General features: G+C 44.8%; 1 protein-coding gene across 1 annotated transcript in view; it reads left to right on the top strand.

The window, feature by feature from the left end:
- The window catches only part of ADAMTS9 (ADAM metallopeptidase with thrombospondin type 1 motif 9), an 81307-nt gene that overhangs the window by 15669 nt on the left and 48630 nt on the right, over window positions 1-17008 (top strand). Inside the window, 10 exon segments of the mRNA XM_039559099.1 lie at window positions 195-278; window positions 381-502; window positions 870-910; window positions 1031-1136; window positions 2989-3135; window positions 4636-4777; window positions 4993-5097; window positions 9629-9774; window positions 16138-16319; window positions 16415-16551. Of these exon segments, the coding sequence (XP_039415033.1) occupies window positions 195-278; window positions 381-502; window positions 870-910; window positions 1031-1136; window positions 2989-3135; window positions 4636-4777; window positions 4993-5097; window positions 9629-9774; window positions 16138-16319; window positions 16415-16551 (1212 nt within the window).

Here is a 17008-nt window from a genome sequence, read left to right as displayed (position 1 = left end):
ACGGGTTTTTTCCATTCCAAAATTGTGCTTCTGCCAGGAGGTCTCACCAAGTAGCGTCACAGCACTGAGCAGGGCAGAAGAGCAGCCCAGCCCAGGAGAAAAAAACAGTTGCAAAATGGAGAATATGTGTGTTGTCTTAATTGTTTGTTTCCTTGAATGTTAACAGTAATTCCAAATATTGCTTTTTGAAACAGGTGGCTTCTATCTACAAAGACCCAAGCATTGGAAATTTAATTAATATTGTTATTGTGAAATTGATCGTGATACATAATGAGCAGGTAATGGAAATTATTTTCTTCACCTTCTACTTGACAATGGCATTTGTAGTGAGCATTGTCATGAGTAATTAAAATACCTGCTTTCTGTGTGTTGCTTATCAGGATGGCCCTGCAATATCTTACAATGCCCAGACAACATTAAAAAACTTCTGCCAATGGCAGCAATCCCAAAACCACCCAGAGGGAAGTCACCTTCGGCATGATACAGCTGTGCTTGTTACCAGGTGTGGTGAATATTCTCATGAAAACTGTAGCCAGTTGTGTGTCAGGGGCCGTGAGCATGTAATATATGGCAAATGTTCAGGTTTTGATGTGGTTGTAATGCTATTTGCAGTTGTGGGAGCGTGTGTCCACCATAACAAGAGATGACTTTGAGAGGTTCAAGACTGTCTAAGGTCTGCCCATGGGTTTAACGTAAGATGAAAAACTCTGACTGTGGTGGGGAGTTAGTTTGGACTCTGGATGATGTGGCAAACCAGCATGAGAAGGTCCGTTGGAGGACCAAGAGTTGTTTCTGCTATTGTTACTGTGCTTGTACCTTAACTCACTGCTGCATTGAGAATTAATGTGTCAGGTCTGTTCTGCTTTCAGACAGGATATTTGTAGAGCACACGACAAATGTGATACTCTGGGTAAGGAAAACCTTTTCTTTGTCTTTTAATAACTTTTTTTGTAGTGACAATATTAGTTGCCTGTGCTGAACTGTGAGTGACATTTCTTTTTCTATCATAAACCTCTCTGTTCTCTCCTAGGTCTGGCAGAGCTGGGCACAGTCTGTGACCCATACAGAAGCTGTTCAATTAGTGAAGATAATGGACTGAGCACTGCTTTCACAATAGCACATGAACTTGGCCATGTGTATGTTTTATGTAAATACATTTACATTTAAATAGCCCAAGATTTATGCTAACTAGGGCTTGCCAGCCAGGCTGGGAATTGGTACTGCTGAGCCTAATTATTTGTGGGGGAGATCAATGTACTTGGCTAGAAGATGCACCACTGAGGTAGATGAAACTGTGGGGTGCTCTAGAGCCTACCTGAGAGCAGCAAAACCAGCACAGTCGTGTTTTGGGGAGGATGAATGACAGAGTACCACAAGCAGCACCTAAGCAATGATGTATTAGCCAAACCATTGGAACTAGCCAGGATTTTGGGCAGAGTTGGGAGGTGCTGGGTGCCTTGGGGAGGACCAGGGCAAGAGATGCTGGCACATCTCAACTATCTTTTGGGACTGAAGTCTTCTCTGAGGGCAGGTCCTCAGAGACCTGCCACAACTTGTCCCACAGCTCTGTGTGGTGCAGCTGAAGGCAGTGCAGCAGCTGTGTGAAGGTGGAACATACCCAGGGCATCTGGGAGGTGATGAGGTGTATAAGTGAGCCTGACCCACCTCTTGAACTGTTTCATCATGGAAAATCTTGTGCTGCTGAACATCCCCAGAAGAGACGCTGCCATTCAAGATGCAGCTCCTCCAGCGGAAATTTCTTTCAAATGATTTTTGCTTTTTCTCACTACTAAACGATCATGAAAAAAATCATCTGAGATCACATAGTCCTTTACCCCTGGATACAATCTGAGACAAAACCTAAGTCCCAAACCACCACACGCCTGCTTTGCAGTGGAGGTCTGTAGGTGTGGGATGGATGAGTACTTGGGAACAGATCTCTCATTGTTCTAAACTCTGTTTTTCTTCATGGAGAGCTGGCTGAGACAGTCTATTTTTAACCACAGTAGTATTTATTTAAAAGGGACTTCCTGACAGAAAGTCCCTGAAGTTTTGGTGTTACCCACACCTAACCTGTGGCTAATTCCTTCGCTGATGCTGCCCCAGAGCTGCTGAGGGGGTTAGCAGTGCTCCCGAGCAGGAAGTGCCTCTGTGCTCTTTTTTTCAGAGAGCAGAGTAAAACGGTGGTTTGTTGGAGGTAATCTTAATGAAATACAAACTCCCCAGCCTTGGAACACAGGATCACACCAGGTCACTTCCCCTTCTCCACTTCAAACAGCACAGCACTTTAAGCCACTTTGTCTCCATTAGCGAATTTACCACATTCTTCAAAGTGTCATGTGCTGCAAACTTCATGTTCGTTTCTGCTGATACCAATGCTTGATGGCATTTTGTAAACCTGCCACATAAAGTGTAAGAGCCAAGTCTATCCCTGGTGCAACCCCACTTAGGCAGCAGTGTGGCCCAGGATAGAAAATATTTTGCATCCAACATGGTATTGCCTGTGTGCATGAGGGTCTGCAGTCAGTGGGCTCAAATCACTAATCTCCTTCAGAATTCCCTCAGATCAACTCTTGAATCTGTGGTCAGTTCCAAAGTATTTGCCATTTTTATGAGGGTGGGGCCAGACTCCAGCCTGTCTGCAGGATAGCAGCCATCAGCTGAAAAGGAAACTGCAGCTGGATTTGCATCTTCCACCAGGCTCCCTGGAGGACTTCTCTGGCTAAATACACGCAGGCACAGAGTAGAGAGCTTAGCAGGGTGCTGCACAGCTTTTTCCAGATGAGTGCTAGAAACCCTGTTAGTTAACACTTCTGAATTTGTTATGAATATGTGTGTATTAGTACTTTTATTCTGTAATATCTGTCAGCAGCATATTTAGGAAAAAGTCTTGGGTTTGCTTGCATTTTGTTCACACTGTTGCCCTTGCTATGCTGGATACCTGATGTTTGCCTGTTAACTGACTCTTCGCTGCTCCTTTTCTCTTAGATTTAACATGCCACATGATGACAATCACAAGTGCAAGGAAGATGGAGGTAAAAATCAACAGCATGTCATGGCACCAACACTGAACTTCTACACCAATCCCTGGATGTGGTCAAAATGCAGTAGGAAGTACATCACTGAATTTCTGGAGTAAGGCCTTGCATATGCATGTGTTGGGCTGTTTTCACATGTGCATGTGTCCCATAGAGTTCTTTGGTTAATTTGGAGTCCTAGTGTGCAGCGTTTGGAGGAAATCAGAGGGATTTGTGTGTGCACACATCCTTTACATAGAGCTGGAATGCACCCCTGCCAGTTCAATCTCATGATAAGCTGGCAAGGACCAGCCTCTCAATGGGGAAGAACAAGTCTTCCCCCATGGATATTGCTTTTAAGGAATGTGTGTTCTCCTCAAACCTGAAGAATGACTTTTCCAAGCCCTGTGGCCCAGATACGGAGCTGTGTTTTAGAAGGCAAATTTGAATCTGCCTTTCTGCTCCACAGGTCAAGATAAAGCCCTGGCACTAATCCATGGTGGGAACACCGTTCCAGGAGCCCATGGTTCAGTTTGATGCACAGCGATTCGCCCATTTTGCTGTGATGCCTTCCCATGTGTTGTGATGTGGAACAGAATGAGAACCATGATGGTGTTCTGGCAAATCCAGGAGCTCAGACCCTTGGGCAGTTCTGTGCCAGTTTGGTCAAATTTAGAAATATATCCTCTGAGAGAAGGCATAACCAACCAGGTTCAGGAAAAATAAATTTTCCTCAAAGGAAAGTGAAAGAGATAAAAACTATTTATTTAACAAACACACAGGAAAAGGATAATAATGCTAAATAATAAAAGCCCTCGCCCTGCTGAGAGAAACCTGGGAAAATTCCAGAGTCCTTCCGTAGATCTCTCCCTCTCCCTCCTTGGAGCTGGGACAGGGTGGTGGGCCCACTTCCACGGCCAAGGCCTTGGTGGAAGGTCCTCCCAATGTATTCCGATGTTGAAACGGTCCAGCAGAGAGAAAAGGGGAAAGAAACGAAGTCCCAGGAAAACAAAAGTTCAACTCCCCAAAGGAAAAAGAAAAGCTGAGGAAAAAAACTGCCGAAAGCTGGCTGGAGAGGAAAGCAAGCCGGGTGCTTCCCTTCCCTCTTGCTCTCCTGCCGCAGCTGGAAAAAAAGTCTCTATCTCTGTGTGACCTTGAACAAGCTGCAAACTGCTTTGAAAAAGTTTTGCTCAGTTTTTCCTTCCCCCTCTCAGGCTCAGTTTAAAAGCATTGAAAGGTACAAAAATTAATTTCTGGGCATAGGGCAGTGATAGAGGATACACATCATAAAGTCACCCCAAGACACTAATCAATTATTTTTCTTTCTGAATTCTTTATAAAAATGTACCAGCACTTGCTCAGCAACTAAATGCACACTCAGAAATGTTTTTGCCAGGGTAGCTGACTGTGCTGTGGTGGATGGTTGTTGTCACAGTACAAGGGTGGTGGTGGATGGGTAACACATCCTCCTGTGCATGAGTTTGCAGTAGCTCTTGTAGTGCTTGTTAAATGTGGCAAATGTGGTGTACAACTGCCCAAAGGCTAATTCAGGCAAACACAAGTGGTTTCTGATCTCATCACCTCCTGTTTAACACCATTGTTCTGATTTGTGTTGTAGCACTGGTTATGGGGAGTGTTTGCTTGATGAACCTTCATCAAGAACTTACACATTGCCTCAGCAGCTCCCAGGGCTGATTTATGACGTCAACAAACAATGTGAGTTAATTTTTGGACCCGGATCCCAAGTGTGCCCCTATATGGTAAGTGAAATTTCACACCTTATTTTTCCTGGTTTTGCCAGAGCAAAATAAGGTCTCCTGGGTTTGGATGAATGGCAGACCCACAATCCATCAACTTACTGTCAAGCTTGTGAGTTAATGATACATCCTAGGGGGATAATTTCATAAAGGATTGTCTGTCTGGTAAGGCATATGGCACTTATTTAATGTTTCGATCTCTGCAATCACTTAAGCAGATGCAGTGTCGACGACTTTGGTGTATCAACGTTGATGGTGCTCACAAGGGATGTCGAACCCAACACACACCTTGGGCTGATGGGACAGAATGTGAGCCTGGAAAGGTCTGTAATACCTGGTGGTTTGAGCCTTCGTGTCTCTATTTCCTTGGGTTCAGGCTGAGGATATCAGTCAAAATCATCCTACCCTAATGCCAGTTGTGTGGGGCATGGCTCTGACTGCAGTGGTGGAAGCCCAAAGCAGCTCGATGTGTTTCAAGCCCGGTGGTGCCTGGGCCATCTCTAGCCCAGATAATGTGATTGAAGTTGGCTGCTTAGCATAACATTGTTTAAATTCCTTCTGGAGTGCTTATCTTTTTAAATTCATGCCCTTGAGTGAACTTTTGAGCAAAACTTCTGCAAAGTTTCCCTAAGCTTTTGTTAGAAATCGCCTATGTGATGTGAGCAATTAGTAATTCTGTGTAACGTAAACTTGTCAGCTGGCTTTTCATCTTGACAACTTCAGAGTAAAATATAGAATTGGTTGACATTTTCTGTATGGAACATTTTTGGCAGTAATTCATAGAAACTTTCAATTTCCACATGCAATGTTAATTTCCAGCTAGCATTGTGGTTTCTAGGATAAGTGTTTAATTTTTAGTTGTTGGTATCTGCAGAAAAATAGTTGAGAGGATTTTTCTTTTATTGAGATACTGAAGCTTTTGAATAAAAATGCTAACTGGTTCTTACCATTTGTGTCTGAACAAAAGTATTGTCCATCTGTGTCTAGTAAAAATAGTGTGATGTTATTCTACATGGTATAGCTTAAAATTTTGCTTTTCCAGCTCTTAAGAGCAATATTATTGCTATTATTATATAATTAGTATTAATAATAATAATAATAATGGGATTTTTTTGGAAGAGTCAAAGCTTTAAATCATATTCTCTCAAATGTATTTTTCAAAAAAATTCTGGATGCTCTTTTAAATATAGTTTTCCATACAGGCTGTGGAACTCTTTGGTAATTTATCTTTTGTTCCATGTGTCTGAAAACTCGATTGTTCAATGATGCTTGACTGATTTCCTTCAGGACAATGAGCATCATGTATCAATTTGCCTTCCTTTCTTAGGGAAAAGTGCAGTTGCAGATTTGTTTTCATGGTTGAGAATGTGCATTAGAGATATGGTTGGAATGTCTATTTAATGTTTTTGTGTAAAATCCCCGTTTTGATACATACACTAAAGTGTAGGTATCTGTGGAGTCCCTGACTTGAGACCTTGTGCCCTCAGCTTCTCTGTTGGTGAGCTTGGGATCTGCTCACTGCTGAAAGATCAGCAATAACCTTGAAATTTTCTTGGAATTCCAAAAATCTGGGCTGCAACAAACCTGCACTTACCTTTGGGTATGACCAGAGTGATGTGCAAAGAGCAGCAGCTGAGTAGATCAGCACCCCTTCAGAGCTGCCTCGTGTCGTGCAGTGTCCAGCTGCATGGCTGTTAATAAAGACCATGTGAGCAAAAAACATTTAAGGCCACAAATTTAGACAATTTGACAAGTTTAGACAAATTAGACAAGTGTGATCTCAACTTCTCAGCTGAGTGCAGATGGGCTCTTGAGAAAAGCTAATGCAGCCCACTCATGTTCAGGCATTTAAATGTGTTCTCACAAAAGGGCTTTACAGAGTAATTTTCTGTCTGTGTGTTCGTCTAACTCAAGCTTAAAGTTTGGATCATCATAAACTCTGTCCTGCTTAGTATTTACTTGGGCTTGTAAAGTGCTGAGGTGCGAGTCTGAAGTGCTTTCCCTTGGAATAAATTGCTATTTTGGTACTCTGCTGTGGCCAGGAGCTCTGTCAAACTGCTACTTGCTGACTAATGGCTCGAGTCTGCATGTTTAAAGCCTGTGCTGTATGGGTTGGCAGATGGAGAAAATACCATACCATTTTTTATGGAGATATCTTTGGAAATAAGAGAGCCTGAATAGCTAAAAAAAGAGATCTAGCTAAAACTACTGGATGTAGATTTAACTGGGCTCTACATTTACTCTTAAATCAAGGGCATTAAAACAACATGGGAGTATTAACTTATGCATATTTTGCATGTGAGGACCCTGAATCTGATAGTGCTAAATCAAACCATAAGCCCAGCCCAGAGTCTGGCTTTGCTGGGTGGTGGTTTTATCGTGTTCCACAGAACCAGCTCGTTGTTGGGTGGAGATAAATCTCTGAAAGAAAATAAAGAGGATTGTAAATTTGGGCGGCTCTCCCTTGTGGTTTTCAGGGCTGTTTAAAGAATGGTAACAGAAGAGTAGCTGAATAGTAATGATTTGTGTCTGCTGCCCTGTGGCAGCAGGTAGTGTATCTCTTATGCATGCATGGAGCTGCACACCCCATTCTGTCCCCTGCTACTCCATTCAGCCAGCCAGCCCAAGGATGGGAACTGGATTTGGTGAATTATCTGGAACTCCAGTGGCAAGACAAAGGAAAGGAAATTCTGCTGTAATATCTTCCATCCCTGCCAGTGCTCTCCAGCTCCGTGTGTCTAAGATACTCTGAATTTGCTCCAGACAACCCCCCTTTTATTCTCTTCATTCTGTGAGCTGTAAGGTTATAGGAAAGAGGACCTGGCAGGCTTTTTAATTTTTCTTGCTGTATCTCAACATAGAAATTATTTTTAAAATACGAAAGGCACAAAGGTTGCATAGCCAGACTGTTCGCAGTGTGGTTCCAGGAAACACCATTTCGTTTTCATAAGGTAATCTTGCAATTTATTTAAAACAGCTGCTCTTTTCCCCCACTTTGCTTTACCATCAACTCCAAACCCCAAATTTTTAATAAAATCAATGGATGTAGATGACTTCCTGGTTAATACTCAACCATAGGATAGGAGACATACAGGTCATGTCACGGTCTGTTAGCTGTGTTCATTCACTAGTTAGCTATTCAGTCATCTTCCCTGGGTCAGTGGTGCCAAGCATGTCTCTAGTTAGATATTTAGCTGTGAGCATCAACATTGCTGCAAGAAGTTCTCCACTGGGACAGCACTGTTGGATTGGTGTCATGTATTTTTGTTATTTAATGATAGCTGTCAGACCTCTTTGGACCTGTATAGGGACCCCAACCTTCAGGTTTTCAACCTCTAAATGCCAGGAGGAGTTGTACATCATAAGTGTTCATCCTGCAGCAAAGAAACAGGCATTTCAGCTGATTTTATTGCAGTCCTTTACTGTAGCAGATGGGTTGTAGTCAGTTTCGTCTGGGGAATCAGATCTTCAGATGAAAGCAAATCTCGGGCATGTTGCATCCTAGAGACAGACCATGCTTGTCTCTGAGCAAACACCACATGCAGAACTCAAATTATGAGTTCTTCAGCTGTCCTGCAAACCGTGTCCATGGGTAAATGCACCTGAGATCAGCTTTCTTCATCAGCAAAGCAATGTAACAAGTCAGCCTTCATGGGCAAAAGGTGTCTGTGTGCTGCAGAGCTGGTGTCCTGTGGGATGCACGGCCCCATGACAGCTTGATTCTGCTCTGTTTTCCTAGATAGCTTTATCCAATGTGGTTCATAAGGGTGTCTAAAAAAGCGGGATGAGCTTGTGGTGTGTCTTGACACAACGTTGTGCTATTAGTGAAAGGGGTGGAAAAACATGATGCATCAGCGAATTTGACCCTGTTTCCATAAAGATCATCAGATCTGAACAGCACCTGGTGCACAGAAATACTGCAAGGGAATATTTTAGTGATGCTCTCTACCTATAATCTGTAGTCTGTAGCCTCTTGAAATCTGTGAGCAATCAGCAATGTTTGGGCTTCCCATAATTACAAAGATTTAGGCATCTGCATATCTCTGGGTTTAAATCAACTGTAGCAAGCACTGTTCACTGAGAGGGGACATCTTTTCATCCACTCTGGTGAGGCCAGAAGGTGACTCTTCTCTAGAGCTCACTTCTGCAGAAGTCTGTTTAGTACATCTGGTAAACATACCCCAAAGAACACAATTTATACCATGAAAATGGGGATGGGGGGCTTGCCAAGATAACTTAATCTGGTTTTCCAAACAAAAGAAAGCAAGAGTCATAGCTGGAAAATGGAAGTGTAGACCAGGTCTTGGCAAGTCCCATGTTATGTCTGAGTGTAAAAAAAAAAACACTTTGGGTTGAGGAATTCATTTTTCTATTTTATTTGCCTTTTGGATTTGGAAGTTTGCTGCTGGATAGCTGTGGGGAGGTTTGAGTTTTCCCTGGTGTTTCTCCTCATTGCCTGTCTCCTCCCCTGGCACGGCACAGTTTCTGCAGCTCTCCAGGAAATCAGATAAAGCAGCTTTTTGAAAAGCCAGTGCTGTGAGCTTTGCTGTGCTGCTCAGCACCAGTAAGTAGGGAATATTCAGTGATTGCTATTCTCCTCAGTCTTCATCCCGTAAATCATTCCACGGACTCAGCACCTTGCCTTCACTTTGTCATTTAAGGGTACAGAGAAAGAAAAATATGGGGGTGACAGGCAAAATATAAAGTAGTTCAGTTTTATTTGATTGCAAAATCATCGTGTGTGGCTGAGAAATAAGTGAGGCTGAGTCTTGTTGCCCAGGCTTGTCACTGTTAGTCGCTCATAATGCAAAGCAACACAGTCCCACCTTTGCCATGTCTCTCCTTCATACACAGCACTGCAGGTTTGGGATGTGCGTGCCCAAGGAGCGAGAGGCGCCGGTGACAGACGGAGCATGGGGCACCTGGAGCCCCTTTGGGGCCTGCTCGAGGACCTGTGGTGGCGGCATAAAGACAGCGATTCGAGAATGCAACAGGCCTGAGTGAGTGCACAGAGGGGAAGTGCCAGAGGGTGGGATGGGGAAAAGCAGTTCGGGTTGCCCAGATGGGCTGAAGTCAACTTTGGCTGTCCCCAGTCCTTGTGGGCGCCAAGGACAGATGGCTCTGCCTTGGGGATGGGTGGCTTTGCCTGGCACGGGTGAGGCAGGATCCAGTCATTGATTTGTGGGCAAAGTGCTCTAAAAAGGGATCCATTCACCAACGAGGGAAGGAAAAGGGTGGTACTTGCATGGGTTTATTACCTTCTGTTTTCTTGTGGAAGCACAGCTGGGGTCCCACTTCCAGAGGTGTTTTTCTTCCTCCAAAGTTGTGATTCAGAAAGGAGGGAGAAAGGAAGGAGTCTTCCTTTTTCACCATTTTACCCCTGCTTTGGTTGCTTTTGCAGCTGTTCCTACAGGCCTTTATAATAAAGTTTTTTGCCGTTTTATTCCTGCTTTGTCTGGTTTTGCAGCTTTTGGCTGCTTTTGCTGCTGATCCTTTATACAGTTACATTTCAGCTGGTGCAGACTAGCCAAACCTCAGCAGAAATCTGTGCCCCATTAAAAAGTGGGTCTCAAAAATGTTTGCTGTCAGCCTGGAATGCAAAATCCTGCACCCTTTGAAATGGCAGGGAATTTTGCTGTGGGCTTCAAGAAGACAAATATGTAGCTGGTATGATAGTAATAGCTTGAGCAACTGGTATGAAAGCAGCCTGTTTACCTAAATTGTGAATTGTGCTGCTTTCTGTTTAACTGCCTTCTTGCAGAAGGAGTGGGCAGGAGGCTTTCTGGGCTTTTATTTGTGACTGAGATACAGAGAGGAGAGGGGTCTATGGGGCTGGTTGCACTGAGGGGTCTTAAAAAGATTCCTGTTTCTCATCATTGGTGTTGGATGGTTTATTGCCAAGGAAATTGCCACTCGGGATGTGCCAGTGATAGTTTTGTCACTGCTAATGGGAGAAAGGAGAGCTTATACCTATGGCACTGGTGGTATAGTAACAGGAGAGGCTGCTCAGCACAGCTGGAAAAGTGTCAAAAGTTGAGGCTGAGAGAGAAGGACATCAGCACGTTAATTAAAACGATGCTAAGAAAAACACAAGCGCAAAGAGCTCTCATCTGGCTGTGCTGAGACAGCACACTCCGTATGGTCTTCAGTAGCCATGGAAAGACAAAAACAAAGCATGTTTCCAGCTCTGCTGCTGAAACTTTGGATGCTGTCAGCGAGATATATTCCTGTCTTCTGAGAGGCATCTGTTTGGACTGATAGTTTTTTGTGATAGCAAATCTCCTTTATCCTAAAGGCTAGCCAAGGGATTTGAAATTCCATCTTCCCTGATAGCTTGTGGTTTGTATCCTGGTGCTTCAGAAGGTGTATTGCTGTGGCTGGGATTTGCAAAAGCACCTAAACACGCTTGGCACCAAGCGGCCCAAGAAATCCTTATGATTGATAGTGGTTATTTTCCAGGCCCCCTTTCCTGAACCTTGTGCTGACACTGGCCTCTCTTCTCCAGCCCCTCATGAGGTCTCCATGAGGAGTCATCTGTCCTGGCACCATCCACAGAACTTTACACTGATTGTTGGTTTGTGCCTGTGATTTGACACCACAGTGTGAGCTCCCACCACCTGTGTCCCCGTTATCATGGGGCTGCTGAGATGATGAAAATGGATGAGACCCCACTGGATGCTCTCTTGCCTTTCCCCCTTCTCAAAGTACTTCAAAAATAGACAGTTTCTCCTCTATTGTAGAAGGCAGAAAACTCAACCCAGATACCTCAAGTAAGGTCTGAAATAATTCTCAGTAAATCTTTTCTAGTCAAAGATGGTTTAGCTTTTTAAAGTTTTTTCTGTGCATGAGGATCTGGGGTGGGATCTTGCATCCAGTAAAAATTGTGTTAAATCTGGCATTGAAAATTACATCCATTCCCTCCATGGTACAGAAGGTAAGGCTGCAACTCCTGCCTCTCTTTGTAGAGTGCTCTGACACCTACATGGATGAGTATCCTGCAGGGATGCAGGAAGAGCTGTAAGCCTCTGAAATGCCAGCATGTTTTGACATACCCTGAAGGAATGTATTTGCTAACCAGACCAGACCCTTCCCACTGAGATTGCCCACATGGGAATTTGAGCTTGACTGGTGGAAAAAGCCCATGGCTGCAGTGCATGATCAGAGGGTCTGTGGTGCAAGCCGTGGTTTTCAAAGAAAGACGTGTTGCAGAATTACGGGAAAGGGCATATTTGATAAGATGTCAATACCAGAAGCCTTGTTTTCAGGAATGGCTTTTTGGATGGGGGAGTGTTATCTCTGGATGCGAGTCAGATCACGTTTGCATTTTAGTCCATCACAGAAATATCCACCTGTGCTGAAAACTGTCTGAGCCTGACATGTAAACACATGTATAGGTTAGTGTGCTAGCCACCAACCAATTCCCAATCCTCGGGCTTCCTGAAATGCAGGGAAGGCTATCTCAAACTGATCTGTGTACGCTGGAACTTCACAGATTTTTCTGCTCTCACACATGAGCACAGGTACATGGGCAAATGTGCAGATGAACACGTGTACGTTGCAGTTAATTCTCCTGGGGCTTTTCATTGTGATAATCTGAGTGTTCCCAGGCAGAGCTGCTGCCCATGGGGCTCAGCAGGTGCAAAGCACCCCCAGAACATCACTTCTTGGCAGGGTGTCTGTACCTGGTGCTCTTGGACTGCTGGGAGCTGGGTGCTGTCTCAAAATCTGCAAGTGAAAATGCTCAAGGTGATGGATTATGCATAGTTTATTTCAGACCTGTTGGGGTGGTAGTGGGGATGAGACCGCATCATTTCCTGGGCCTGAGAGTTTCTGGGCTGCTGGGAGGAGTGCAGTGGTTCTGGGGTGTGTGCATGAGCTTGTAAGGGGAATGATACTGGATTGAAAGTGGGTCCACACTGGCTGTTAATTCAGAGAGAGAAAGGAAGTGGAAACAAAACAAGAAGATTTCTATGCATGTGCTGCTTTCCCTTCTGTCTCTGTGGTACATTGTTGATGATCCATAAAAATATTACACAGAGTGAAGTATGCTGTATTTATTCATGACACTGAAAATCGATGTTATGAGGGTGACTTATTTTTCAGAGTCAGCTTTTTCTGTCCCTCAGATTCTGTGAAAAGCAATGCTGCTTAAAAACACTCTGTACTAGTTTGAAAGCAAACCAGTGAGAGATTCCAAGTCAGAACTACAATTTAATAGGAAAATTAAAATAAATGCAGTAGTACAGAAACACTGACAGAGTCAGAATACAACCTGACAGCCTGTCAGGCAGGGTGGTGGTAGCAGTCCAATTAAATAGTGGCGGCTACCGTCCTTGTTGGAGTGACAGATGTGGTGCTGGCAAAGCGGTGATCCTGTAGAAGGGTCTGGTCCTTCTCCAGTGGTGGTTGTCAAGCTCGTATCCTCTGGGAATCCAGTGGTAGATGCTCCCGTGGTGTTCCAGGCCTCAGATTATAGCCAGGTAGGAATGCTTGGTTCCTCCCCCTGGGCGGAGCATTTCACAATGGGATGATGTAATTTTATGGGTCATGCAGTGAGACCTTGATGGCCCATTAACCCCCGGAGGGAGTCAGGAGGGACGAAACGTGATCAGGAGCACTTCGCCACCTGTTTTTAGCAGCTTATGAAGATGGTAATAGAATACATAGTTTTGGTTACATCTTACATTGTAACCTAAGACACACTCTGAAACCATCCGGGGAGTTTGGAGCTGCTTTTAAATGTCGGAAGTGTGTGTTTCGGCCCCCAGCACTGTCTGCACGGAGATTTACTGCCCGGATTACCAAATTGACAGTTTGCAACAAGATGGCAAGCTGTAGCATCCTTTAGTTTGTGGTGTATCCATGTGTTAGTGTTATCTCAATCTCAGGGGTCATGTCTAGAGAAGAGAAAACTAAATAATTGCTTGGGACTTTGGATTTTATCAGACACACCTTAAAAAAAAAAAAGAGCCTCCTGCATGTTCTCCTTATCTAAATAGTTAAGAGTTTCATTTTAGTTAAATTGATTTATATTGGAAGCAATGTGGTTACCGTAAAAATGTTGTAATTGCAATTTTTTTTTTTAAAGAAATACCCTGTTAAAGGTTTGTATACCTCAGAGGCTTTGTCAAACTGCAACAGTCCTGCAGAGGTACAAATGCTTTTGAAGTGAAAATGATGAATCCTGTTAACTCCTCCATGAAAGACTCACCCAGGTCTGGAGTGTGCTGCTGCCATGATTAAGAAGTGTGCTGTGTAGTGAGATGGTTGAGATGTCCCTTTGTAGCTAGAGGTAGCTCATGTGCAGGCATGGGATGGGCTCTGGTATTGGGAAACCCCCAGCAATTGCCATTGTGCCTGCAAGGCAAGGAGGAGTTTGGGCTATGTCTAAAGGGGCTGCTGTGCTGATAGCCTTAGAGCTGTCCCAAGTGTAATCAAGTAAGTTATTTGAAGTTGTTTGTCACAACAAGGTGAACAACAGACTAAATCGGTAAAAACCAGGTTTAGACTTATTCTGCCACTAGGAAGTGGTGTAAAATCTTCAATGGGCATTGTGCAGTTGCTTGGGCTTTTTATCACTGGTACTTGCTTAATTGCAAACACCAGAAACATTTGTAAGTGACAGGAATTTCATTTCTAGATGGCATGTGAGAACTGCCCTCAGAGCAGGTAGAGCTGGTGTTAGTAGCTATTGCTCAGGCTGTTCATACTCCGTGGCATTTAGGATAGGACTAGAGGGGTCCGCACCACAGCAGCGAGGATCTCAGTGACTGGAGGATGCTGGCAGGAAAAATCCCATGTGTGTAACTAGTGGTGCTACAGCGTCTCACCTGCAGCTGCTCAAGGAGGCAACTCCTTCTGCCAGACCTGTGAGCATCCCTAGTGGTGCTGATGGGGTGGTGGGGAGTCTGCCTGCCTTTTCCTGCTTTGCAGGCAATCTTTTGGCAAGGGCGAGCTGTTCTATGCTTCTGTCTCTCCATTTGTTTCACAGGAACTCTGCTACTTGAGTCACAATGAGTTTTTGAGCGTAAGAGTGAAGAATTGTTATTTGTGGGAGAAAAGGCACTGCTGGGCTTCCTGGGTGGTGGAGGTGCAGAGATGCCAAAAAAGTTCTGTTCAGCTGCAGGAACTTGTTGACTCACAGTGTGTAGAGACCATTGTGCATGTGCAGAGGGGTGCTGTCCCTTCTGCTAGAGGTGTTGGCTGCATGCAACGTGGAGATCTCACGGTGAGCATCTCTGTTCTGAGGGCAGGGGTGGTTCCCATTTATCACTCATTCATCTGCGTCTTGAAGGGTCTTCAAGTGTTCAAACCTTTGTGTGTTCCTTCCCAACCAGGCTCCAAGGGAAGGAGCATTCTGCCAGCATCCCTGGGGCACTCATGAGTGCCTGGTCCCCAGGCAAGACAGAGCTGATCCTGAAGAACAGTCCTGGAAGGCAGGAGTTGTGGGTGCCAGGATGTTGGAGCCTGGCACGTAACTCTTCTGATTGCACTGCTCTTCTGATTGCACTGCTAGTGCAGGCACTCATTTTACAGGGGCTGGGTAGAAGATGTAGGTTTGGTGGTTATTTTGATGTGCAGCTCATTCTTGCACCACTGCTGGCATTTGGAGAGGCTCTTTCAGTCCTCACAGTGATGTTCTCTGGCAAAGACTCCATCTACATGTGAGAAAAATAGTTTTATGACTACAGCCCTGAATCTGTGAGTCAGGAAATTTAAAACGATAGCTTCTCCTAGGCTTATCCACTTTTTATGTGGCTTGGGTGGGATCTCTCTCCCCACTTTAAACCAGTGTCATCCTGCTATAAAATGGGGGTAAGTTATTTATTGGCTGTCTTTGGTGCTTTCTGGCATATGTGGAAGTTATTTCAAAGTGCTCAGCATTAACATTTCTAACATTTGGGGCTAGAAATCCTGAAGGACTAAGTGCTGCCTCTGCAGGGAAGGAAGCCTTTTCTCCTGTGATGTTTAGTTATTTGCAACCCACTAAATCAAAGGCAAATTTTCAGCCACAAAATCCATAGGACTGATGGGGTTGTAAGGAGACAAGGGCCTGAGTGGGATCCCTCAGGTGAAAATAAATCCTCAGGTGGGGAAGAAGATGTTGCTCTTCCTCTCTGGCTTCTCTCACTGCCATGGCATCCATCAGAAAGCACATATTCTCTTTTTCATCCCTTTTTATTGCATATGTGATCTTTTTTGTTAGACACCGGCATAACATTTCCTGCTTGTCAGCCTGGGATACTAGTTAAAGATATGCACAAAGACAGAACCCACAAAATGCTGTTGCAAATCCTGACTGTACTGAACAGGTTGCAGAATTGCAATTCCACCTCATTGCCAGCCTGGTGTTGTCTCTGCAGACCCAAAAACGGTGGGAAATACTGTGTGGGTCGTCGCATGAAGTTTAAATCCTGCAACACAGAACCATGCTCAAAGCTGAAGAAGGATTTCCGGGATGAGCAGTGTGCCGACTTTGATGGGAAACACTTCAACATCAATGGGCTTCCCACAAATGTGCGCTGGGTTCCCAAATACAGCGGCAGTAAGTGGCTGGGGGGGATGTAGATCCTGCCTCCTGCATTGCTGCTTTGGGATGACGGTGTTCAGATAGCGTGCTTCTGGTTTCTCTCGCCACAGTCCTGATGAAGGATCGGTGCAAGCTGTTCTGCCGGGTGGCAGGGAACACGGCCTATTACCAGCTGCGGGACCGGGTCATCGACGGGACGCCCTGCGGCCCCGACACCAATGACATCTGCGTGCAGGGCCTCTGCCGGGTAATCATTTTCCTTCCTCTTCACCAAAGGGGGATGGCAGTTTTGTAGGGCAGGCTGGCACTTCTGCACCACGATCCAGGCAGTTGTTGGCATGTCCTCTTCGCTCAGGGGCTGCCAGCAGCATCTGCAGACTCCGTAAGCCCTAAATGGTCTGACATTTGTGCCAACCTCCAGATTTGCCAAAGAGCCACACATGGAATCATAGGATCATTTAGGTTGGAAAAGACCTTTGAGATCAAGTCCAGCCATTAACCCGGCACTGCCAAGTCCACCACTAAACCATGTCCCCAAGTGCCATATCCACATGTCCTTTAATACCACCAGGGAGGGTGACTCCCACCACTGCCCTGAGCAGCCTGTTCCAGTGTTTGACAACCCTTTTGGTGAAGAATTATTTCCTAATATCAAACCTAAACCTCGCCTGTTGAACATAAGGCTGTTTTCTCTTGTCCTATTG

This window comes from Corvus cornix, chromosome 12 (assembly GCF_000738735.6).
Source record: "Corvus cornix cornix isolate S_Up_H32 chromosome 12, ASM73873v5, whole genome shotgun sequence".
Classification (NCBI taxonomy): Eukaryota; Metazoa; Chordata; class Aves; order Passeriformes; family Corvidae; genus Corvus; species Corvus cornix.
The sequence above is the reverse complement of the archived record's forward strand: the minus strand, read 5'-3'. Positions and strand labels throughout refer to the sequence as shown.